Source organism: Polistes fuscatus, unplaced genomic scaffold, assembly GCF_010416935.1.
Source record: "Polistes fuscatus isolate 324 unplaced genomic scaffold, CU_Pfus_HIC Scaffold4, whole genome shotgun sequence".
In the NCBI taxonomy this organism is placed as follows: domain Eukaryota; kingdom Metazoa; phylum Arthropoda; class Insecta; order Hymenoptera; family Vespidae; genus Polistes; species Polistes fuscatus.
The window spans coordinates 8,056,047-8,082,828 of record NW_025113118.1 but is presented as its reverse complement, the minus strand read 5'-3'; the positions used below and the strand labels follow the sequence as shown (position 1 = coordinate 8,082,828).

Below are 26,782 nucleotides of genomic sequence, written 5' to 3'. Positions count from 1 at the left end.
TATGTAAATATTGCAGATAGGCCAAAAATAAAGAATCGCTGGAGACTTTCTCGACAACAGCTTTATAAATATTTACGGTTCATTAATAAAGCGAAGGCATAACAACAAGCGGGCAATATCAGAACGAATATAAATTTTGAAAGGGACTACCGTAGCAAGAAATCAACCGACAGAACAAATCATCTTTCGAAGATTTACTCGAATGTTTCTTTCAAATTTCGGAGTAATATCAGAAATTGTTGATATATAATATACGTAAACGTCGGATAAAATATATCAACTCGATTGAAACTTAATCGAAAGAGAACGAAAAAGATCGTTCCTTAATAATAGAATAGGAAAAAAAAAACTCTGATCGATAAGTTCTAGTGATTCGTTTATCAAATCGATTATCTCCGCGAAAAAAAACTATAGAAAATTGATGGAATAACGCGAATTGACGTATCGTTTATTATTAAACGGTAATAGAAATTATTATTATCTGGTGTTATTATTAAAAAAAGAAAAAGTTAAGTATCGATCGTCGAGTGGTCGGATAATAAAACTTGAAAAAAGCCAAGTTAATCGCTTTGGCTTTCGAATGGGTTCATATATGTAGATATATTTTTTGTAAACGTTTTATACAAAGGATAAAAAATGATTCCATTTGCAGAGAAAATCCGAAAAAGAGATTTTGCATTACACTGGCAACCCGCTGGTCACCCTTTTTTCCCAATTTTTATTTGCATACGCGAAGCATCGATCGTGATTTCAAGGGCATTAAAATTCTTCGAGATTTTCATTCCTTCGCCGTATCAAGAGGAATCTCGACAGATTTGAATTGGTAAGAGAGCTCGCATTAGCAGGGAGAAATCTAGAAAAAGGAGAAATAGTTAGAGTACTTTAGAGGAACAAAAGGTGACGGATAATGTATTCAATGTCGAAGAAATGCGAAAAGACATCTTGACTTTGAAGCCAAACTAGACTAAAAAGCTTTGTAAAGTGAGAAAAGAAAATCCTGTAGAGCTTATTATTCTTCTATCTTTCTCGCATTCTTATTCCAATTTTCATTCTATCTCTGGTAAAAAAAAAGTAGAAGATAAACTAAATACATAACTATAAATAATATCTTTTAGAAAAAAAAAAACACCGGAAGAATATCCTTTGATTCTTGATTCATCCTGTAAGAAGAAGAAGAAAAGAAAAGAAAAGAAAAAAAGAAGAGCAAACAATCATGAAGATCGGAAGGAAAAATATTCCTACTTTGTTAGATCTCTCGGGTACGTCGTTCTCTTGGAGAAACTTTATAATTTCTTTCCAAGAAGATAATGTCGTTTATTCAATAAGAAAGTAAACCTTGCTCACACTCTCTTTGGTGTTCCTTAAATCGGCCAAAAAATTGTCTCGGATATTCCAATTTATCTTCTTCTCTTTACTCCTGAATTACTTAAGAAAAGTTTTCATTGGCAATTAAATCAAAATAAATCGATATAATCGTTTTTGAATGCTAATACAAAGATATGAAAAATGATGAAAATGCGAATTCTTACGATGACATTTATTTATAGCGGACAAAAAAGAAGGTTCGACTGATTTGATAAAAATAAGTATAGCTACATTAATCGTCGATGGTTGTTGGGCTATTAAAAGTTGTAAGAAAAAGCAGCAGTGCGTCTGTGCAGAGAATAAGTGGCGCGCGACTAACGGAGGGAGAGGGTAGATGAGCTTTCGTAACTTGAAAGCTCCTAGTCAGTCAGCGACGAACCGTGTTCGACTATAATCCGTCTACGTCCTCGTCCTCGTCGTCGCCGAAATCGACCGAACTTAAGGATCCACTTTTCCTTTCCTTTCCTTTTGCTTCCCTTTTCTCTTTCCCTTTCTTTGTCAACAAGAGTTTAAAGCTTTGCTACAAAATTATTACGAAATTATGTATTTTAGATTCGAATGAAAAGAATTTTTATTTGCAAATATCAAGATTAAAAGAATAGAAAATAGATGGTAAAAGATTTTTCTAATAATAATAATAATAATAATAATAATAATCTCTATTAATGCGCCACTTGCCATTTGCAGTCGGAGTAAGATAACGTAATACTACTTGAAAATATCTCGCTAGATTCTCGAATAACAGAGCTCTTTGTTTTCTCTCTCGTTGAAAGTCTATCCTAAGTCTCGCGATAGATACCACTACTTACGACGATGCTTAAAATATGATCGAAACTTAGATGGTTTCTAAACGAGGAAGAGACACTTTCAAGAATTTATTCAAAGGGATTTGATGGACCTTTGTATTTTAGTTAATGGCATCATTTTCGGAGGAAATTGTCAAGTATCGTTTAGGGATTATAATCTTCGAAAAGTTTTCGAGGATATCGAAAATGACTGGCTGAAAATATCAAGAAAGTAAGAGAAATAATGGAAAACGAAGTATGAAATTCTTAGATTGGATGGAAGATTAAACTTGATAAAATTTTTTTCCAAGGTATATGCCATTTCGATAAGCCAATATTTCACTTTGTTTCTCTCTCTCTCTCTCTCTATCCCTCTTTCTATTTCTATTTTTACTTTGATCTCTTTATCTCTCTATTTCCTGAAACCTTCAATACGAACATTCCATTCCAAGCGTTTCCATATTCGATAAATGTATTTTATCCTTTGTGATTTATGAACGTAATTAGTGAATAAGAAGAAAAGAAATAGAGGAGAAGATACAAATGTGCTTTAGAAAATCCACCTATTTCCGATAATTTATCTTCTTTTATGGTACGAAAAGCAACGAAATGTTATTCTTGTATTCTGGACAAATCTAAAAAAAAAAAGAACTCTAGGAAAGGGTGAAAAAGGGTGACAACGACAAAGGACAAGAAAAATGTAGAAGGAATTGTTAGTTGTTTGCGTGTATCAGGAATTCAAGCCGCGCGTTGACTTTTGGGAGAAATTCACGTGAGTTGAATTATAAATAAAAACAAAAAGAGAAAGAGAAAAGAAATTAAAAAAGAGGAAGGGAAAAAAAGAGAGAGAGGAGAGCAACCTCAACCTTTCTTTCTTTTTTTTTCACATTCTTATCTCGAGTAAACTTGTGGTTTTGAAAAATGAATGATACTATTAATACATTTAGTTTATAACAGCATAGTTTGTTCCTAGCCATTCTGGTTGGATTAATTCTTGATTATATCAACTATGCATTAAACAAAAGCTCTTTTCCTTTTTTCTTGTTCCCTTTATACGAGTTCTTATTGTACTACTTATTAAGAAAATACGTAGGAAGTTGAAAAGCTCTCTCGTGACTGACTCGTAGACGAGTTTCTCTCATTAGACAATAAATTCTCGTCGAGCAATCGAGTTTTCGCATAGTGTCAATGCGTTATGGTCGTAAAGTTAGATATCTTTAAGAGAAATTTTCGAGAAGATACAATATTATTTCATTTATTTTCATTAACTTCTTTTCTTTTTTTTAACGCGAATGAAAACATATTATTATACATTTAATACAATCGTAAACATTAATAACAATCAGAAATGTGTGGTCATTTTTAATATAATAAATGAAACGACGAGATACGACGTAAAAGCAAACTCATGTTCGTATTGCTCAAACGGTTAATCAGGCTGAAGATCCTAGATTTGATACGATGTGAACGTGTCCTTTCATATCTTATGAACCTTGTAATCGTGTAGAAGTATACGAATACCGAGATACGCAATAGATATCACTGAGAACATTTTCTTCGTTTAGCTGTTTCCTCTTTTTCTTATTTCCCTGACTTTTTATTTTTTCTTTTTTTGCAACATTTGCGTCAAATCAAACTAAATAAAATCTGTCGTATAAAGTTGAAGTTTTAATCAAAGATAACGTTTACTTCCTAAGATCTTTTTCTATTGAAAGTTCGAAAGTCTCGAAAGCGGAGGTAACAATTCAACAAGTTTGAAAAGATATTCGATCAAGGTCTTTAGAAATACTTTATTATCTTTCGTCGAAATGATTTTTCGAATTGTGAACCGAGTAACCTATTGAATTTTGTATCGATTTATTCGATCGTATTGGAATATCGTTTTATCGTCAAAATAGAAACAACGAAATAAAAGACCAAAGTCGATTCGCCAATTTCGTTTTCGCAAAAATATTATTTCAACTAGACTGACACTCGAACGTTTACTTTCGATAAGATTTTAATTGATTTTCACAACTCGTTCTACTAGGTATTTAGGAAAAAAACAAATCAAGCAGAGAGAGAGAGAGAGAGATAGAGAGAGTTGGTGAGTTGTAGCAAGGAAAGTTATCGATTGTGTAATGAATTATTGCCATAACTAGTTTGAAACTAGTAACGAGTAACGAGCGATCATCGAGAAGATGCCTAAGGCAAATATTAATAACACGCAATATAGTTTGAAATAGGAGCCTATAATGTTGGCACCGTTTTGTTATCTTGCTTTATCCTTAAAGCTAAATTATTTGCCATGTATTTGCCATGTATTTGCCATGTATTTGCCATCGACGAATCTTACTATTTATTATTAATATGTTATCGATAACAATAATTGTTATAATAATAATATTAATGATCAATTAACTGAGGAAATATCAAAGTTGAGATAGAAAATATCATGTTATCAACCATACGGGTCATACAATACAATATTTATCAATGTATCCAAAAATCAATCATCGATATGGTCCCAATCATGCGAAAATTTTGGACTACGCTGTAATTCGATAATTATCAAAGAAACATACTTTTTCTATTACCAATCGCATAGAACTTTTGAAAGAAAGAAACGATGATAATAATAAATATAGCAAGAAACGTTGAAAATTTCACTACTTTACGCATCTGCATAATCTTAGAATTTCTTAATACATAAAGCTTTTTCGCGAACGTCTAGAAACTTTATGTATATTAAAGTATGAAATTAAGAATTCAGGTAGCATTGTATGTTCGAATTTATACGGGACGAAATAGAAATATATAATAGAATCGGAGAGAAAGAGAAGTTAAGTAAGAAGAAGAAATAAATAAAAAAAAAAAATTTGTTCCTCGATTAAATTTTGTCGAGATAAAATAAAGTAACGTTACTTTTTCCTTTTAACTAATTTCTTTACTTTTGTTCGCTTCTATATACCTAATTACCATGCAAAACCAAAGTATCAGGTAACGATTAGATTAATTCATATTAATTGCTTATGCACACAAAGGTAAAACGGTGTAAAAAATAAATATTTCCCATCTCGTAATTAGAAAATGTTCATTTTCGATAATATGAAATAGAAAGCAGCGTAATTAGTATTTTTATTTTAAAATTACATTCTTTTTCGATCAAGGTACATTAGCTTAATTTGATCTATGCTGGATATCGTACAAATGGAATATATACGTGTAGATCTTTTAAATATCACAGATTTTTAATAAAATGATAAATATTAGTATCGCGTGTACTTATACATTTAAAATATAATAATTGATGTACATTAATTACTTAAAGGTTGAAAAATTTAAGCAATGTTATATAAATTTGTTATCATATATACGGGAGTAATGAAGAAATTTAAAATTCATAATCCTGAATTAATAATGATGAAAATGTTCCTACCACGATAATGAAATTTTAATTATCTTTTCTTTGAACATTTTTTAATTCCTCTATTAATGAAATAAAATTAAATAAAAAATGGTTCAACGGTAACAGAGTCAAAGTCAAATTGGTATCATTTTCGAAGCATTTATCGAAAGCAACGTGAAGTTTTAAACGATGAATCTCAAAGTAATTACAAGCACTCAACTCAAAAGTGTTTTAAACATTTTCAACTATTTACCTACTACTCGCTCAACATTAAATCATCGTCCATCGCTTTACATAAATATTCGTGCTCGTTCTAGAAAAAAAAAGGATACGACAAAGAAAATCATTAAGCATGTAAATTAAATGAGGATATTTTCTTGAAACGTGAAAACGTAGATATCTTACTATGAATTTACTTTATTTAAGATCATACTACTCGAATGAGAATAGCTAATAATAAGTTTAATCCCGTACGATTCATATTCATTCGAGAATATCAACACGATATTGAGACTAGACTTGTAGCTTGATTAAACTTTGCAAGGCTGATTAATTAATTAAAGTACTTCTATCAAGCATAGACACTCAGACGTTCATTCACAATAAATCTTGATCAGTGTCCTTTACGTTTTATCCCTTCAAACGTTGCGCTTACGTTCGGAATAATCGGATTTTACTTTTGCAGTGGGTGTTGATTGGTTGGTAGTAAACATTGTACATGAATACTGATACAAGTATCTCATGAATGATTTCCTGATCATATATCTTAACAAATTGTATCTATTTACAGTTATTTCGTAAAAAACTTTTAACCGCGACACATTTCTAAGATCTAAAACTAAAAATAGTATTTAATAAATTGAACAAAATTCATTTAGCAAATAATTATTAAAAATTATTACAATTTATATGAACTTAAATGAAATAACTGACCAAATACAAATAAATGATCACCATTGAAATATTATTGAATTCCCTGAACTTTTAAAAATATAATTTTACATGCAAAATGCAGGAAAATGTATTAAATATAAGTCCAGTGCAACTTATACTAAAACTATTTATACGAATCACATCTTAAGGAAACTTATGTAATTAATCGTACACGACAGAAATAGGTCAGTAGCTTTTTTCCCTAATATTCAAATGAATTTCATATTCAGCAAAATACTATTTAAGCCCATGGACGATAGAAGATTAAATGTTCAATCAGTATTTCTTCAATATTCGGATAGAAAATATTTCTAACATTTTAAGCGTGCATACTTGACGAAACTATGAGAAATACTATTTCATATATCGAATTATTATATTGAAAATGAAATTTATTCGGCAAATTAGTATCTCGTTCAATAACGATCTAACCAGTCAGCGTGCTAAATGCAATTTTAACATTTGCGGTCGATATAAATGACTTTGAATTGTAATGATTATTAGCGGTTAACCATTCTAACGAACCCGATTGTAATTATTCTTAAACGCTCCTGCGTACACGCATTGTATTCTAATTTACATTGGTTTAAATACATTATAATAGTTATTTGTAAATGATAACAATCAAATTTTGCATTAATTTTATGGCTCTTTTTCAATTTTCTTTATCCTCGAACGATTATATCTCAAACATTTCGACGAATTTGATTATTTATTGTATCCATTATATCCATTACCCCCCCCCCCACTCTTTAGTCGGTACTAGAATAATGATTGATCGATCATAAATTGTAAAAGCTAAATGTTAGGGTGCAGTTATGCATAGATAAGACTTTGCAGATAGGTGAACTATATCAAATTCCGGTCATTAAAGCGTCAATTAATCGCGATGAGTCATGTTAACGTGTCATGTTATGGAAAATATAAAAGAAATAGAAAAAGAGAGAAAGAGATGGTGGGTGGGGGATAAGGAAAAGAAGAAAAAGAAAATGACGTAACATTATAGCGAACAACCGTTGTCACTCACGAACATGCGACACGTTCGTCGAAGTGGAAAAGACGAATAAGGTGAAAAAGTCATCGGATGTGTGGCAAGACGCGCGATCGACGAAAATGCGTATGTATATGTGCGGGTGTTCACGCCTTTGTGTGGGAAGAAAGAGGGAAGAAAGAGGGAAGAGAAGGAGAGGAAGAGAAGTAGTCAAAGTAAATATCTTTTCAGACATACCACGTGAAACTCGTCGGGAAAAAAAACGTTCTCTTAGATCTGATCTTATTGCACTTTCTTTGACCTTGACCCAGATAAAAAACTCATCCCTTCGTTTATTTTCATTAAGCTAAAAGAAACGAGCGTGATAATTTTTAAACGTATAGGATGGAGATTATCTAATATCAAGGCCTCGCAATATTTCGTCAAGCAAACAACCCGAAGTTATTTTCAACGTGACATTTTGGACCGTAACTTCGAGACCCTTCTTACATTTTAAGGAAGTTAACCATTAACATACAAAAATTTATCTTGTCATGTTTTATCGTTGAATTTATTACTACTCCTAATAATAGAAAATAATATCTATTTGTTTGGGAAGCTTTTAAAATCAAATGTTCCATATTAGATGGAATTATCCTTTACAAACGTAAATTAAATCCAACGCAGTCAAAGAAATTTATAATAGGGAGTTGAAATTTGTGGAATAATCGTATGACACAGTAAAATAATGAAAATATATCTACAAAACGTGTGTATATGTATAGAAGTACTATAGAAGTACTATAAGAGAAAGCTGTGTATGATAAAGTGAGTATTTTATGGATTATGAAACCGAGTGGACACGTAAAATGGAGCCAGCTATTTTACTGACAAATATCCCATTCATAGTTCTTTTGAATGCAATCATTATGTAAAACGGACGGCGCATAGTCAATGTTTATCTCTTTATCTGTTTCTCTTGTTATCAAGGAAAATAGTTTTCAAGTAGAAATGCGGAAGGAATCATTGTCCCTATATTTTGCAAAAAGTAATCGGATGACGTAGCGGAATACACGAAAAAGGAATAAATGGGACAAAGGTTAACGAGAGAAATTTACTTCGAAGCTGCAAAATAGATCGATTTATCATCGTTGAAGGATTAAATAGAGACACGCTCATTGTTTCTCAGGCTTTGTGTTTGCGCAAACGTCGATAATGTTTTATGCGTTTAGTCGAAGCTCCATCAAGCGTACATTGTGCTTGAAAGCTCTTAGAGAAGCCTCGTCATCCCAATTCCTAGAAATAAGAAAAGCCGACATTTCTTTCGATGGAACGTCCAAAGTTATCGGTATCGTTTTCTATTAGGAAAAGGAAACAAAATAAAAGAAAAGAGAATTTTTATTTGTAAAAAAGGAGAGAAAGAGATTTGAAGAGTTCATAACACGACGAAATATCGAATAACTGTGTCATCTCGCAGACGATAAATCCTGAAGGCAATATGGAAATGAGCAAGGGATCCTTTCGAGTATGACGATCAAAGAGGAGATAGCTTATTTACGAGTAACTTTAGGGAGATATTAGAATTATGAACGTTTTAGCGATTAAATATATATCCTTCCGACATTTGCTTGACAATGACCAATGGATTTCCGTTCCAGGAACAATCATTTTCTCTCCGTTTCTCTTTCTTGAATTACATCACGTGTTTTAAAACAATTACAACAAAGATCATTACGATAAAGTGGGTAATAAGTCGAAGAAAGATTCATATACACGTTCTGGATTATCATCGTCTAACTGTGGCTGCATATTTTATGATTTATAGTTCCTAAGAGAGAATAATTATCCAGTTAAACAACGAAAGTAATTTCTTCAAAGTTTTATTATTTCAAAAACTTATTCCGTGACACTGGTTAGGAAATTTCGATAAAAAATAAAAGACAATATATTCCGGACGTTTATTACATTTAATAATAATTCCTTCGGAGAATCTCAGCTTTAAAATGAAATGTAGATATTTATGTATATACGAATGCATAATTTTCACTTCGCATTTGAAATCATGCGAAAATATTGTAATAAATAAGTACCGAGTACTTATTGTTAACTGTATACGTAGGTATTGTTCTGTGTTACGATTATTTTCGAGGACTTTACGTCTTAAATATACACCAACCACCGTTTGAAAAACTTTTCAAAAGCCAAAGGTAAAAAATAGTTTACAACTTTCGAACGAGTTAAATCCAGGAAATAATACTCCGCGAAATATGAGAAAACTCGTCATCCTTTTTCCATTTTAATTTGATGTTTTTCTATTTTCTTTTTTTCCTTTCTCTTTTCCTCTATTTATTTGAAAATCGAACAAGATGTACGAACGCTGATCGAAGCGCGCACATTCTCGCCGAAGTAATTTTTTATATCGATCAAAGAGTTCTTTTTAGAAATCAAAGTAAAACTAGTTCATTTCATCCGACAAATAGAAAGCATCCCGAGAGAGATATCTAACAATAAGTTATAAATTAATGAATATTTTACAATTCCCCTATTGAACGAAAAGAAACACGATTTCGCTTGGAACTTCTTTTCTATTTTTACGTGAAAAATAAAAAAGAAAATAAGTGTATCGTAGTTTGTAGGAATATCGAAGAAACGGGAAAAAGGGCAATTTCGATGATAGAAATGCGTACATGCGCGAAGATATAATAATCACTTATAGTAGTGTAAAAAAGATTCGCAAATAAGGAAACACATGTTCATTAATAATAACACGAAATTAATACGATATCGAATGTTGAAATTGTAATGTTGTTCGTAATTAATACTCTCATTTAATATTATCATAATATAATGTTATTAGTTAGAACAATTAGTAAGTGGGTCATCCCTATTGATATTTGATATTTTACTGATAATCAAGTAATCAAAAATTTACATTCGACGATGAAGTCAAGGTATTTTGGGTGAATTTAAGGTATCAATAAAATCAAATTAATTACTTTACAATTGAATAAAATTAACTTCATTTCATTTCGACGCATGATTTTTTGACTCGATTGATCGATACGTTACATCTGACTTTGTAATAATTATCCGTATTCTTTGATACGATTTATATTCACGATTACAAGTATAATTATCGTGAAAGATTGATTACTATCCTTTTATAATTTTCTTGGTTTTTTTCCTTTTCTTATTTCTTGCCTCAACTTTCTCACCTTCGCAAAATGTAATTTCCGTTAAGTGTCAACGTGACAAGATCAAATGAGAAACGATATGAGTACATTAATAAATATGTTTTTATCTCGAAGAAAGGAAATAAAAACCAATAATAGTCTTCGTTTTCCATTTTCTTTCCATAATTCTATCAGATACTAATCTAAGAGAATACGATTATTCTGTTATAAAATATAATACGTTAATTATAATATGATTTTTAACACCTCGAAAAGATACTTATCGATTCGATTTGATTATTTTGTTGTTGAATATTATTTGTACGATTGCACGATTCTATATAAAATCTAAAATTGCACTTGTGTATTAGAATTATTTTTCTTTGATTTGATTCACACGCGTGCATATGGGTATGCACTTTGAAAGGACATTTCTGAATCAAATTATTTCTTACTGATTCGTATTTTATTATTTTTCGTATATTATTTTCGAACGAAATGTCAAAGTTCGGATTTTTTGATAAGAAATAAAAAAACGACCAAAAAATGATCGAATAAAATATTCAAATAAATGACCGAATAAAAATTGAATTAAATGACTTTTGGTTGAATGATTTAATCGATTATATCTATTAAGGATAATGCATTATCGAAGAAGTTACCCCGTTGGTTTTACTTGAATTAGTACTTTTGAACTCAAAGTAGTTGCTTAAAAAAAAAACAGAGAGACTAATACCAGAATTCGTAATTAACGTAAATCTCTTTTTGTTCTGAATCGCAAAAACTCGAGCAAGTTCGCAAATACTTTTAACGTTAATTTACTCGATAGGTTTATGCGATCAAAAGCTTTCCGTCGAAGCATTAACGACGCGTTATTATTCTTATTTCAAAGTTACAATTAATTACATCGACGTGCCTTAAAGTTTGATTTAAGGCGATTATAAACTCGATTACGTATACATTGGACACGAGAGACAATATACAAATTGTTAACTTCTAACAATAAAATCGACTATTAAAACGCAATAATAATGAAAAACAATAAATCAATCGCGCAATCGAAAAATAATTGGACAAAAAGTTTGGCTATAGAAAAAGTTAAAAAATATTTTGTTTATTAGTGATAAGATTGCGGAAACGCCCACCTGATAATTATTTGATATAAAATGACGAGTATGCATTTGTACTTCTAGATCATAATGGCAAGCAGAATACGCTTAACATCATGAAGATTAACGAGACTGTGAAAGATTATTCGTTGAGTATTATAGAAGGGAGTGAATACCTCGGCATATCTCGGAATGATTCGATATGCGATGAATTCATCAGCAAGGATTTTATCCTCTCTTCGAGATGGTTTCAAGCAACCATCTACTTTCTCTACTTTACGATTTTCATAGTTGCTCTAATAGGAAATGGATTGGTCTGTTACGTCGTTTGCAGTAGTCCAAGGATGCATACGGTCACCAATTACTTCATCGTTAATCTGGCGATCAGTGACATCTTGATATCAGTTTTCTGTGTCCCAACAACCTTTGTCAGTATTTTAATTCTTCAATATTGGTCCTTTGGTTGGACGCTCTGTCCAATCGTTAATTATTCACAGGCGAGTATCTTCTTTATTGTCTTGATAACCCTGAATCTTCGTCGCGTCGATGTAATATGTAAATTCATTTTGGCATCGTCAAATGTCAACGTTAACTTTCATTGATCAATGAAGATCAACGTTGACAGGTGAATGCTTTACTTTAATATTTAATACTCCTAAAATATAATTTCTAAAATATGAATAAAATGTAGAAAATGTCGTATATTAATATTCACATACAACAGGCTGTTTCCGTGCTAGTAAGCGCATACACTTTAATCGCAATCAGCATAGATCGTTACATTGCTATAATGTGGCCATTTAAACCACGCATGAGTAAAAAGCAAGCAACGTTATTGATACTGGGTGTCTGGTTACTGGCATTGACGGTCTCTTTTCCGATTGCCGTGGTATCGGAACTTGTGCAACCTGTGAATGGAACAGATCGTTACGTACAATGCAATAGATTCATCTGCAAAGAAAACTGGACGTCGGAAAGGAACAGGTGAAAGTAAACTTTCGTATACAATGAAATTTAACTTTTTCAGTGCTTCAAAATTCAACAATTATAAGCCACCGATTTATTGTAATTAATCGTGATAAGTGATTGTTCACTTTTGATGCTACTTTTTGTTGACTTCAAAAATTATTTGAATATTTTTTAATTTATTTTTTACATAACAAAGTAGTTGATGATAATTGATATATATCTAAATAAACAGGAGTTTTCTTTCCAGATACTATTATACAATCTCCCTATTGGTAGTACAGTATTTGGTGCCACTGATGGTGCTCCTATTCACTTATACTAGCATTGCCATAATCGTATGGGGTAAAAGACCACCAGGGGAAGCTGAGAATACGAGGGATCAAAGAATGGCACGCTCGAAAAGAAAGGTACATATTTTATTATCTTATTTTGTTTCCATTTTCATTAACAATACTATAGAATGATATTGTACAGGATATCCCAAAAATTGCTTTATCGAAAAAATAAAAATGAAGGAAAATAAAATACGAATTTACGCGTCCGTTATTCTATAATACTTGTCAACAAAAATATTCAAATTATTTAGTTCAGTGAAGCGACTTTTGGGATATCATATGTATAATATTATAATGAATCGCTATGCTACAAATAGATTTCCAACCTATTGAACAAATCGACGAAAGTATGAAAAGCGTTTCTGAAATATTTATGAAAAATATTCAACTCGATTTAATGGAAGTTCGTAAGTAAGGAAAAATAAAATTTAAACAAGAGTAAAGTTCGATCGTTTGTTATTTATCGTGAAACAGGATTGATTGGATATCAAGTTGAAAACGAGAAAGGTACGCAAACAATCGTTTTGAGATAAACCTTTAAATTAATAGGAAGAGTGGTAAGGGTGTAACGGATGGTCTCTCTCATGGTTAACGACAAAGTATAGGACAATTTTTTAATTAAGTTCAATCGGATCGTTTCAATGAATCACCATAGTCGTTGGCCCGAGAACAAACACAAGTGGTCCATAATTTATCCGAATTCGAACGTCAATAGTATTCGTTACAATCTGAAGATTAAAAAACGATTCTGCAAACTATTAGAAAGCAGAAATAAGAGAATAAATGGAAGAATATATCTTTCAATCGTATAAAACGAGAAAATCTTGTTAAATAGAAATTTGATTCGAAACAATTCTGTGTCTATCGTACTCACTACGAGTGTGTGCTCGCATGCGTAGACGCATATCCGTGATGCATGATGTTAAAGAGAAGAATTGTTATCTTCGGTAGGTCGATTTTTTCTTAGACCCATGCACTTTCCAAGTCCATTTAGCGCAGACAGAGTGTCAGTATTAGTCTTAAGATAAAAAGTTCCATTACTGAAACAACGAAAGGGAGAAATGTCTTTGATTATGTAACTGCAAATTGAAATCGGTCTTGGGACTAAGTTAAAGTCGCGTTAAACCCAATTTATCTTTTCAAGATAGTAAAGGAAACTAACGCGTTAGTTGGCGTTGCAAAGCCCATTGGAATTTCAACGTTTTCCTTGCAGTTTCCGGTAAGAAAATCACGATAGGAAGAACATTTTACCGCTATCAATAAATTCTTATCGATCAGAGATAAGGCATAAAATTTCCATGACATAAAGTGACTGCAGAAATCTGAAAAATATAACAAAAAACCAAAGAATTAGTTCGATTCATTTCTTTATTAACAATTTGATCATTTTTCGTTGATAATCATTAAGTAAAAATATGTTAAAACCTTTGCATACATTAATTCCTTAGGTCAAAGGAAAAGCTCTTGAAAAGTGAATAGAAATCTTGAATAAGACAAGAAAGAAGACTAAGCTCCATTTTTATTCAAATATCGCATAAGACTGTGACCCAATTCTCAAACGATGTGTGTGTTATTCTCTCGACGCGTAATATTTTATTTTTTTATTATCAGATCATCATCGACGTTTCTTCTTTAAAAAAACAATGTCTAACCGTCTACTTAAAGGTGCTCCTTTTTTACCCCTGGCTGCAAACGATGGCATCGGAGAATCAACGTCCTGTCGTCATCGAGGTCCCATAAAACCCATAATCCGCACGAATAATATCGACGAATCGAGCATCGGTCGAGGAGAGTCGAGAATCGATAATATTGAACATGGGACCCGCGGGATCCAGTCCTACAAAATAGTAATCGATTCTTCGATTTTAATAAAGCATCAAATTCAAATGATTTGAAAAAAGATCAACGTAAGTAAATATTTAGTTGAACGAAATTGAATAGACACCTGTGCTTCTCGGTATTTGAAAACCTGTCAGTTCCTTGATATGTCCGGCTATCTGGCCTCCCATAGAGAAACCAACAATGTGAAGATTATTAGGATTTTAACCAGCTACGACCATCTTGTTCAAGGCCAAAGCTAATGCATATCCCACGAATCTAACGTTCATTTTAACCTCTAAGTAATTCAATTTACTGATATTTCTATAATCGACAGCCAGGATGTTGTGATCGTTACGTTCTAAATATGCTGCAACAATTTGATTTTGTCGATTATATTTATATAACTGCTACTCTTTCATATTTTCTTCAACTAACAATAAAAGAAATAATATGACAAATGAAAAAAAAAAAAAAGAAGAAACGGAAATTCATGCACGCGTTTCAAATCTACAACAGAAGTCGAGATTTCTCCAAATGTTCGTCGTCGTCGTCGTTTAAAAAGAATAAAAAAAGTTGTTGACTACGTCGCTAACAGATGGAAAAATAATTCCAAGAGCCAGTTCCCAAGAATATCTCGAGTATAATAAAGATTTCTTGATTATTTCAATGGGCGGAAGATTAACGGAAGAAAGCGTTTTTCGATTTTTTATTTGTAATTTTGTTTTTGTAAAAAATTTACCGCATACTACCGTAGACACGCTCTTGTTCTCAACGTCCTCTCTAAAGCCGTGAATATAAAGTACCGTTGGCTTATTTGTATCCATTTTCGAAACAAGGAATTGAATATTATCCAACTTCTCGTCGACGAAATCCACGAGCGTATTACTGAAATCAAAATTTCAATTGCTTCTCAGACCATGGCCATACGTATAATACATATAGTATATTATATTCGTCGTAAATAATCACTTGTAATAACGTAGAAATATGGTATCAAGATGCAATAATTTAGATCTCGCATCTGTAAATGAAAATCGAAATTAAGTTAATACAGAATGAATTTCCATATTTATTTTTGTACAAAAATTCTATTCATATGTACGTCAAAAGATGAATTTTCTTCTACCATAAATATTGATTCATATAATATTACGCAACTTTCAAGATAATATTATCCTATGTTAGACATACACGTAGGAAATAATTTGAATATACTTACAAGATAAAAATACGCTTATCAAAATCACAAGAGAAACATAACGAGAGACGATGATCATGATGATATGTAATTCTGAAGGTGTATCGATGAGAACAAGCCATCAAAACTACACCCCGATTCTTTGATCGCTCCTATATAACAATGATATCGCTAATTATGTTCAATTTATGCTGGTGTTATCGCGTTATATAATCATTTTAAAAAATAAGAGATTCTATTCAAACAACGACCTTTCTGTTTGTATAATAGCGATTAACTTAACGGCTAATTGAAAGAAAAATTCCATGCTGTAAATAATAGGTGTAAGTCGATAAGTTTCTAAACCTTGAGCCAAAATTGGAAAACACTTAGAAATAATTTGCAAAGTAAACACATTTTTTACTATCGGATCAACAAACCGTAAGTATGTCACATATAGTAATTCATATACTCAAATATTATAATGAATGATAATTACACTCGTTCAAATTATCTCGTTAAATATAAAAAATGACAGAACAATTATGCTGACCTAATCGAAGAAGGTGTGACTTAAAAAAAAAAACCTGCTAAAGAAGCAGGTATGAACGTCTAAATTATACGAACAAGACAGGACGTTATTCCAATTTATAAAAATGAAACATAAAACAAATATGTTTGTCGAACGAGTCTTTGATGAACGTTTGCTTGCTTGAAAGAAATATAGCGATAATAAGTTTGTCGTACCATATCATTTCCTGTCGTAAAACATTGTTTTCATCTTTGAAAACAACAAAAATTGATTACTGCGGCATCAAAGGAAGAAAAAGAGGGAGATAAAGTTGGCTCCATAGTTCGCGTGTTTCGATTCGTTCGGAAAAATAAACGAAAGGAGAAAAAAGAAATATAAAATAAAAGGAGAAAAATGAAGGAATCAAAATAATGATCTTCGAAAAATATAACTTTATCAAACTTATGTTTAAAAAACGAGCACAGACGACAATCATATATGATAATAAAGATAATAAGATTCGTGAGTGAATAACATTACCTTCTTTTCCTCTACTTTCTTATTTCTTTTGATATCTTTTCTTTTGATATCATACTTTATTTTATTTTAGGAAGAAAGTCATTCGCATAGAGAAAAAAAAGCGAGATGTTATCCTTTCATTCGTTCTCTCTTTTAACATCTTCCTGATCTCGCGTGATAAAAGCAAATAATCCAACAGATTCTACTTTATTAAATCCCTAAGTACGAAAAGATACTCGATAACAAGAAATATAAATTGGATTTGGTTTTGATACGATGTAATACCTTTTTGAACGAATCTAAGAACTCATGTTCCTTTGCAGATTTTCTTAGGAGAAAAAAATCTTGTTAAGAAAATAGCTTTTCCAAACAGGATAAACGATTAAAACAATTGTCTCTGTATAATATTTAAATTATATTTTTTCTTTTATCTTCGATATATAATCAAATCCTCTGTATAATAATGATAATATAAAATAAAAATAGTAAAAATAATATACCGACGATATCGAATCATCGTAAAGTACAATTGAAATCCTATGAATCAAATTTAAACGAAAAAGAAATGGAAGAAAGATAAAATAAAGTGGAGATTACCTGGATAAAGTGATAAAACTCGGCCTTATCGAAAATCGTTGGCAAACTATGTTGTCAGCCATTGAGATCCTTTAACAACAAAGGTCCTCTATCAATCGCAGTTTCTATTCCTTTCCCAGCTATTCTCGATCACTTCTCATCTTCCTCTTCCTCGAGGTGTAGACCAATATCGAGTCGAGATTAATCGAAATTATACTTTTTCCCTTCGTCACTTTCTCTCTCTTTTTTTTTTACAACATCATTTTCACAACAAGTTCTTTGAGACATCTGTTACGTCCCGAAGACGAGAGTATTTGAATTTAGTCGTTGAGGTTCTTTTTTCCCAAAGATTAAATAACGGTAAAGAATGGCAGATTACGAAAAGTTTATGAATGGATTGGATGAATAACGATGGATCAAGGAATTTTAGTTGGATCGTAGAGACAGTAGTTAACCGAAGCTTTGGTTCATCTAAATATTTAATACCAGAATAATTTACTTACAGAATTGATAACAGACAGAAGTTATTCGTACAGACTGTTGCTTACGCACCCTTTGATATGGTGCGTACGCGATGATTACGTTACCACGTATTTCGTTACGGATTACGTCGGGATTTTCCATGAACTTATACGAGAATTTTCCCGTAAGACGACGAACGATAAAAAAGAGCCATATGCATTGGGATACACGATCAATGTTTTATTCAAAATTGTATTCCAAAATGAGATATTTGAATAAGGTATTTGTTTGAAAGGTTGAAATACAGCATACTATTAGATGAAACTATCTTCATTATCGCGTCACAATAATTGTCTTGATCTCGCTCCACTTTGCCGAAAAGGCAAAGACATTCTAATTCGATCGATTCTAATCACTCGAAAGTGATTCCTTCGAATTAGCAGTTCTCCTTGCGTGAACCCTTTGAAACTGTATTCCATTAAAAGCTCTCTCTCCCTCTCATACGAATTCGACAGATCGAGCTTTCAATTAAAATCCGACTATCTAATCGCTTTAACTTTAATCGTTGAATTTTCCTACAATCAAAACCGAAGTTACTAAAGACTTTACTTGCCATAAAAGGGTTGCTTCAATTTAAAATCGATTGAAAAATCATTTTTTGATTGATCGAGTATCACCAACTTTTGACCAACCTTCTCTGTTACAGATGGTGAAAATGATGATTACCGTGGTATTAGTCTTCACCATGTGTTGGTTACCTTTCAACGTTTTCCACGTAAGTTAATCCAAATTATACTAATTGAAAATTTGACTTCGTTTATTAGAATAGATTAGAATTAGAGGAAAATAGTTCTAATCATTCGTTTAAATCTGACTGTCAGATAGCGTTAGACTTTGATAAGAGTCTCTACGACTGGTCGGGTCTTCCTTTCGTATGGGCAGCCCTTCATTGGCTTTCAATGTCACATTCCTGTTACAACCCAGTGATTTATTGTTGGATGAACGTCAGATTTCGTGCGGGCTTCATTGCTGCATTCGGACGTTTACCATATTTGCGTAAATTCGTATTTAATCGAGGAAATCATAGATACAATACCAGTGTGGTCGGTATGCCTATGACGGGTAAGAAAAATTACAAAAAAAAAAAATAAATAAAAACCCTCCAAAAAATTCAGAACTACTCCAAGTATTGATTTCTTTTTATTTCATTTATTTTCAGATCTCGATGGATCCGGTCAGTTCGTATTACAGCGAAAAAACACGTGCACAACTTACGTCAGTGTAAGGCACAAAACCAATGGCAGTCAAGGAATACCTGCGAGAAATACCAGCTTACAAAACAACGAATCTTTGCGAGCGAACATCCTACAATCTCAACAAGTTACAAAACTCCATTCCCATTTGGAGGAACAGATATAAAAAAGAAACAACAAAAAAAGAAAAGAAAAAAGAATAAGATAAAAGGAAATTTTCTTTCAAAGTTTGAATGCTTTAGGCAGGAAACAAAAGGTTTGCCAGAAAATATGAATTTGTGTAATCGAGTAACTAGTCACAAAGTCTTTTTCTTTTTTATATATACTTTCCCTTGTATATTTTAGAAAAAATACTTCGTAAGATTAACATTATTTTGGATCGTACCTTCTAAGAAAATTTTTTTTCAATTATTTTACGACACGCTAATTGATTAAAAAAGAAAATGAGATCGCTTCGAGTGTTTGCTCTTACGTATCAAGTTCCTTCTTGTACATATATATGTCTACTTTCATATTTCGAAAAAATTAATCGAATAATATTTGTAGGAATTGTCATTTAAGTAAATTCTTTTTCTCATACTTTTTCTTAACATTTTCGAATTCCGCAAAACACGATATAAAATGATAAAAAATAATATAAATTAAAAACAAAAGTGGAAAAAATAAAGGAACAAATCAGATGCAATGAACTTCGATATCTTATCTGTATGTCTGTATTTCCTTCACTGATTGTTGTTTCATTCTGTGTGCATCTATGCATGTACTAAAATGTACATGTATTTATAAGGCAATAAAACGACCTTTGCTATAAACAATAGTCTTAATCAAATAGCAGATTAGAAAATAATTTGACATAATAAAAATATACACATCCTTAAGTTCACACATTTATATTTTATTCATTTTAAACGATGCGAATAATTTAGACGTTTAATTTAAACATTTATCCGAGCTTATTGAAAAAAGAAAAAGTATACATATAGACTCTGAATACATAACAATAAGATATATCAAGAAAAAATCTCTGCTAATTATTATATCTAATAAGATTTCATTTAAAATAGAATTTGTTTCAAGGTAAGTAACATTTCGATATTACGATATGCTATTATTCCACCGCTATTTGCTGCATTATCACTAGTAGTAACATATTTTACATCCAAATCCTCCAAAACTTTACACTTCACAAATTTTTGATAATCTACTATACCCCCACCTAAAGCTCGTAATATAGCTTGCGGAGCACACGTATCCCATTTGTAAGTAGAATTTTTTGAAAGTACATAAGCAGCAGCCATGCCTAAAGCAACGTTTAATGATTTGTTTCCAGCACCAGATTGTTCCATTAATATGAAACCTGCCTCTCTAAGCTTAGATTTTAAATCTTCATCTTCAAATCGGCCAATAAGTATCGTTTTACATGTCTCATCTGTATCATTAAGAAAACTTCTACCAATGCTTGAGCAACATAAGCTAGTATCGGTGTTAAAATATCCCCAATAACACAAACCGTTCCATCTGCCAAAATAATATCTTTAGAATTTACACGTATTATTTAAAAGAAATAACAATTCTTCTAAAACGATCTACTCACTTTTGATTCTCATGTAACTTATCAAATGGTTTATTTATGATACCTAACACTGGTAATCCTGTACTTTTAAGGTATACACCTATTAATACTGTAACACAATTTAACCCTTTTATTTTGCTTACATCAGAATTCACGTACTCTCCAGTTGCATCTATAACAATGTTACTAATTGTTTCATCTATATTGCATGTAATGACCGTTGTTAATAAATCCCTACCTATTGGATCTATCCATATACCAAGATCTTCTATAGGTAGAGGTAAATCTTTAGGAATATCATGCACGGTATTCACATCTTTCAGTCGAATTTGCTTATGAACTTCTTCCGCAAGAAAAATAGCTGTTTCTGTATCATTACCCATGACTTTAGCTAATAGATTAGTTGTTTCCAAACAAGTGGAACATACTTCCACAACTATTGTTTCTCCAAGTGCATTGGTAAATGTATTGTTTTCTTCGCCTTGTACAACCTTCGCTAACTCTGGAAACTAACGATTTCTGCAAAACTTTCTATTTACGTACTCTTACATAAATCATATATTAATCGTAATGAAATGAAAACTAGATAATAACCTTTTAACTTTATCCTATTAAAATATCCACAGATAGAATATCTAGTCGCCTTACCTCTAATGCTATATCATTTTTAATAGTTTCTTGAATCAAAACGTCGGCCAAAGTTTTAAAATCTCTAAAGATTGGATTTTTCTCTGCCTGTGATTTTTCTTGAACCAGAAGATCAAACAATGATTGATTTTGTCTACATACTCTAGCAATATTAGCAGCTTTTTCAGATACTTTTAAAAGAACAATTAACAACTTGCTTCCATTCTCCATAATTTCAAAATTTTGGAGATATATGTGAGATCTATACTAAATAAATATATTCAAGTATATCCTGAATATCAATTAAGGAAAAACACTTCCGTTTGAGTCACTGACAAGGCTTGAAACTGTACAGTATATATAAACCATAAGTTGCAAAGAATCCTTACAATTTTTGTTTCATAACAATATCTCCTTCCACCGAATTATCGACTTTTCGGAACAGTACACATGTATGTTAAATACGTTTTTAATGTTGTTATTTGATCACTAACATAATTCACAATTTTTTTTCTACTTTGTCGTGTTGTGTCTTCGAAAGCTACCTACTACGAATTGATTGATTTTTGTGTACAAATATAGTTTCTCAGCATGACGCTAATGAAAATCAAATGAACTGTAAATTTCATGCATCCTTAATTTTAACTTATAAATTTAATATCAATACAAACGCAATATAAATGAATTATTCTCCAACATGACATGACGAAATTTATTTTTCTTTCTATTTAACGTACATCCTAATTTTTCAACGAATAATATTCATACAAGATCGAAAGCTCAATGTTCAAATTGAACCTTTTATTCATTAAAACATAACACTTCAAATAAACCTTAATAGTTAAACCTTAAATAAGACAATCAAATATATTTTACCAATAATAATTACAATTGTTATTGATTAAAATACTTTAGATTTTCTTAAAATACAAAAATCATTTAAGAATATTGAAACCATTATAACTTTGAAATCGAACTTAAAATTGATTGGTTCGATTCTCGAATCGAAATAAGGCATCATTCTTATCCAATAAAAAACGATATGTACTTGTGAATTCAACCAATCAGAACAAACTAGTTTTTTTATAAGTTATTTCGATATATTATTCTTTTTATAAGTTATTAACAATTGTATTATAAAAACATTATGATATATATAAAGACTAAAAATATGTAAAATAATAAAATGACTAGATTATGTATCGTAAAGAAAATTAAAGACTTATCATTGATATTCTAACCTTATATTGAACGCATTCAAATGAATATTTTAATCGTGCACTTATATCAAAATGACGGTAGTGCTTGGTGGAGGTATATCAGGCTTATCAGCTGCATATTATGCACTAAACAATCCGAAAATTAATCCAATAACATTATTGGAAGCATCTAATCGTTTAGGAGGATGGATACGAAGTCATGAATCATCAAATGGGATAATATTTGAAAAAGGACCAAGGACCATAAGATGTTTAGGGTCAGCTGGAAAAAATACATTAAACTTATTAGAGGATTTACAATTAACTGATAAACTTATCTCTATTAAATCAGATCACCCTGGTGCTAAGAATAGAATGATTTATTCGCGTAATAAGTTACACTTACTGCCAAATTCTTTTCTTAGTATAATTAAGACTAATTCTTTATTTAATCGTTCCTTGGTAAGTTTTCTTGCTAAAGACTTGGGAGCACCAATGGTTCGTAAAGATGATGAAAGTATATACAGTTTTGTTGAGAGAAGATTTGGAAAAGATTTTGCCGATAAACTTATTAGCCCTATGATTTGTGGAATATGTGCTGGCGATGCGCAGAAGATAAGCGTTAACTTTCTAATGAAATCTTTGTTTGAGGCGGAACAAAAACATGGATCTATAGCAAAAGGTTTATTCAAAGAATTTCTTAAAAAGAAAAATGTTAATAAGACAGAATATAGATCAAACTTGGCTACAGTGGCTGACGCACAAAAGTGGGTAGTATGCGGTTTAAAAGGAGGACTCGAAGAACTGCCACGTTCTCTAGAAAATAATTTACTGACTCGAGGCGTCGATATACAATTAAATAGTTACTGCGAAAAACTCCTTTTTCAATCTGATCATGTTGAATTAACTATTAATGGAAAAGTAAGAAAATGTTCTCAAATTATCTCGAGTCTACCAGCAAAAACACTAGCTAAATTGCTGGAGGAACAACATCCGGATTTAGCAAAAGAATTAAAAGCAATACCTATGGTCACGGTGGCTGTAGTTAATCTTCAATTTGCAAATAATGTGTTGCCTATGAATGCTTTTGGTTTTCTTGTTCCACCAGGAGAAAATCTTCCAATTCTTGGTGTGATCTTTGACTCATGTATTTTTCCTAAAGATTCTTCAACGGTATGTAAAAAATAGATAAAATTTTATTTACATTAACATTAGATTTACCAGTAAACACATTTTTAAATTACTTTCTTTTATTGAATATCAGATTAAAAACTTTATTGAAATGTATAAAAACTTGTGTAAAACTTTATCTATATTCATAAATCTATATTAGACTAGACAATTGTTCAATTCTGTATTTACATGTAAGATATTTAATAACCAGGTACTAACAGTAATGATGGGTGGTGCATGGTTTGAAAAATATTTTGGCAGAAATCCAACAGATGAAAATTTGTTGAATATAGCAATTAAACAAGTTAAAGAAATTCTGAATATTAAAGAAGATCCGATAACTTTTAACGTGGCCATTCTAAAGGATTGTATTCCCCAACATGTAGTGGGTCACTCACAACGTTTAAATCATATCCGTGATTATATTTCTTCACGTAGAATCCCTCTAGCATTGTGTGGTTCTTCTTATCAAGGTGTCGGAATCAATGACGTTATTCTGTCAGCAAAAGAAGCTGTTTCTGATATCGTGCAACATTTAAATGAACATTAAGATGAAACTGTAATAATTTTGTACAGCATTCTTTCTAGCACTAGTCACGTTGCGAACATCTTACTATTTTTAAAAATAAAAAATAAAATAGAAAACATGCATTATATTCTATAAGCTAATTTTAAAAAGCCTTTAAAAAAGATTTAGTTGTGTAAGTAATAAATAAACAAATATATGATATCTCTAATCAAATAAATAATCAATCAAATTTACAAACAATTTATTACAGCAAATAATAACAATACCTTATACTTTATGTACATGTGCGTTTCTTATGCATTAACTACTTAACGAAATAAAATGTAAAAACATAATATATTTAAAATATTACTAAGAAATAGTATAATGAAATTTAATTTGATTGTTTAGAAAACAATATAAATATTAAAAAGTATAATATATATGCAATTTTACTAAATAATAATACTTTTTTATTTTTTTTAATTTTACTTTTTCCCTTGAATAATAACTAAAGAATATCCAGTCTTTGCATGTTTATAGAATGTAAACATAAAAAGCATGGACATGTTTAAGACATGCAAAGTAACATGCAGAAATCAAAAGATAAAAAACATTTGTATTATAAAAATTACTATATAAGCTGCTCATGTACCATATTGATTAGCTCTATGAGATCAAAAGTAAAGAGAATTGATAAAGTTGCATACATTGTCATATCATTTATTGTTCAACAGCCATACTAATTTTTAGTATTTAATGGCATTAAGCTTATTATTAAGAAAATGTATTTAGAATATAAAAAATTAAGCATCAACGAAGTGGCACAAAAATTTAAAAAAATTCTACAAGTGAAGTTGATTGCTTTGATCTGTAAATGGCTCATATAATGTTCAATATCACATACTTTTGATATGTAAACTTTTTCCATCTCGAAAAAATTATTCATAAAAAAAACAAATTAAAAAAATGAAAAAGAAAACCAATAATCTACATTTTTAAGCTCATTAACACATTCACTACAAGTGACACACCGGTTTCCATTGAGAGCTCAGTGTCACATATTTGTAACAGTAATAAGAATGACAAATAAGTTCTGGTCTGCGATTGAAATTTCTTCTCCATGGTACAGTAGTGAACATGTTAAGAATAATTGCATAAACCAAACAATGTTATAGAAAAACAAACATAGTCTTGCTATGATACTTATTATGCTTAAGCTTAATAACTTGCAATCTATATGAATTTAAAACTTCTTTTTATATACCCACTGTGGTACTCTCGTTGTTTTAATAAAAAAAAATATAATAGAAAATCACATAGATTGCATAAATGAAATGAAATACCATGAAATACAAAGATAACTTTACTGATTAACAGTACCTGCATATTTAACTTCATCAAATGCTTTTCTTGCTTTCTTTAATTCTTCATTCATCGTTAGGAGATCTTTCACTCTGGCATACTTGCGTGAATCTTTCCTAACTAAATAAATAAAGATATACAGACATGAATACTTTATAGTTGAAATATTTTCTTTTATATTCAAAGAAAGAAAAAAATAGTATAATTGAAACATACCTAAGAAAACAATATCTTCTACTTGTACGCGTCCAGTACGTCCAATTTCCATAGCTCTGTGAGTCATTTCTGTTATAAATTCAATGACCAGGTCCTCGAGTAGATCAACACTCTCGGTATAAGGATTTTGATCATCACCAAAGCCATACATCATGCAACGAAGTTCTTTTGAAAATAAACGTTTCCTACCTCCTGGTAATGTACCACCGATAGCAATTTCAGCCTCTTCATCTTCGAACTATACACATATTAATACAATTATGTTAATAGCTTAACTATTATCTAATGGAAGTTTTTAATAATAATTTATAATCGAATTAAGTTGTTAAGTTAAAGGTTATTAAAATTTACCTGTTCGAAATTTTCTTCCGCAGACATAACCTCTTTATATCCTACTTTAATTTATTTCTAAATATTTTATTATCAATTATTATAAATTTATATAAATTATATTTAATTAATTAAATTACAATAAATGTACAGATAGATGAAAAAGAAAATAAATATATTATTGATAGTTATTCACAACTACTATGTTCAAACAAGTAAATACTCTATAATGTACCAATTAACAATGTCGAAGTGTTTACCAACTAACCTTATTAATGTTTTAGGGATCAAACGGAAAGTCCCTAGCACCTTGCAAATTATTTCTTATAATCTTATTACTTTTTATTTTGTTTAATTAAGCAATATTCGCGCGAGACTCGCCTTGATTTTAAGAATATTTTTATCTAAATTTATTATACATATTACGCTATCTATACATTGAAGT

At 30.7% G+C, this 26,782-nt stretch overlaps 5 protein-coding genes across 10 annotated transcripts; 2 read left to right on the top strand and 3 right to left on the bottom strand.

Moving 5' to 3' along the window:
* Nucleotides 1-1,732: 1,732 nt before the first annotated feature.
* Nucleotides 1,733-20,158, top strand: LOC122521471 (RYamide receptor). 4 transcript variants are annotated; one of them, XM_043642236.1, is made up of 8 exons: nt 1,733-1,977; nt 2,053-2,922; nt 11,808-12,220; nt 12,448-12,707; nt 12,940-13,099; nt 18,800-18,868; nt 18,975-19,215; nt 19,313-20,158. In XM_043642236.1, exons 3-8 carry the CDS (start codon nt 11,840-11,842, stop codon nt 19,510-19,512), a joined length of 1,311 nt encoding a protein of 436 aa, XP_043498171.1. In that variant the 5' UTR covers nt 1,733-1,977; nt 2,053-2,922; nt 11,808-11,839; the 3' UTR covers nt 19,513-20,158. The 4 variants fall into 4 exon arrangements, with proteins under 4 accessions (XP_043498171.1, XP_043498174.1, XP_043498172.1 ...); XM_043642237.1 differs by lacking the exon at nt 1,733-1,977 and having other exon boundaries at nt 1,984-2,461; nt 2,658-2,922; XM_043642239.1 differs by lacking the exon at nt 2,053-2,922.
* Nucleotides 15,336-16,651, bottom strand: LOC122521475. Its single transcript, XM_043642243.1, has 3 exons — nt 16,068-16,651; nt 15,818-15,869; nt 15,336-15,733 (listed from the first exon to the last, which is right to left on the bottom strand). The coding sequence occupies exons 1-3, from the start codon at nt 16,123-16,125 to the stop codon at nt 15,403-15,405; spliced, it is 441 nt and encodes a 146-aa protein (XP_043498178.1). The 5' UTR covers nt 16,126-16,651; the 3' UTR covers nt 15,336-15,402.
* A 122-nt stretch (nt 20,159-20,280) lies between the features above and the next one.
* Nucleotides 20,281-22,531, bottom strand: LOC122521473 (inositol polyphosphate 1-phosphatase). The gene is made up of 4 exons (XM_043642241.1): nt 21,568-22,531; nt 21,158-21,428; nt 20,941-21,091; nt 20,281-20,864 (listed from the first exon to the last, which is right to left on the bottom strand). Exons 1-4 carry the CDS (start codon nt 21,775-21,777, stop codon nt 20,402-20,404), a joined length of 1,095 nt encoding a protein of 364 aa, XP_043498176.1. The 5' UTR covers nt 21,778-22,531; the 3' UTR covers nt 20,281-20,401.
* A 102-nt stretch (nt 22,532-22,633) lies between these two features.
* On the top strand, nt 22,634-24,782 carry LOC122521470 (protoporphyrinogen oxidase). The gene is made up of 2 exons (XM_043642234.1): nt 22,634-23,918; nt 24,130-24,782. The coding sequence occupies exons 1-2, from the start codon at nt 22,839-22,841 to the stop codon at nt 24,466-24,468; spliced, it is 1,419 nt and encodes a 472-aa protein (XP_043498169.1). The 5' UTR covers nt 22,634-22,838; the 3' UTR covers nt 24,469-24,782.
* On the bottom strand, nt 24,040-26,692 carry LOC122521476 (transcription initiation factor TFIID subunit 13). 3 transcript variants are annotated; one of them, XM_043642247.1, is made up of 4 exons: nt 26,359-26,594; nt 26,008-26,245; nt 25,810-25,911; nt 24,040-24,414 (listed from the first exon to the last, which is right to left on the bottom strand). In XM_043642247.1, the coding sequence occupies exons 1-4, from the start codon at nt 26,383-26,385 to the stop codon at nt 24,410-24,412; spliced, it is 372 nt and encodes a 123-aa protein (XP_043498182.1). In that variant the 5' UTR covers nt 26,386-26,594; the 3' UTR covers nt 24,040-24,409. The 3 variants fall into 3 exon arrangements, with proteins under 3 accessions (XP_043498182.1, XP_043498181.1, XP_043498180.1); XM_043642246.1 differs by lacking the exon at nt 24,040-24,414 and adding an exon at nt 26,606-26,692 and having other exon boundaries at nt 24,927-25,911; nt 26,359-26,415; XM_043642245.1 differs by lacking the exon at nt 24,040-24,414 and having other exon boundaries at nt 24,927-25,911.
* Between the last annotated feature and the right edge of the window lie 90 nt (nt 26,693-26,782).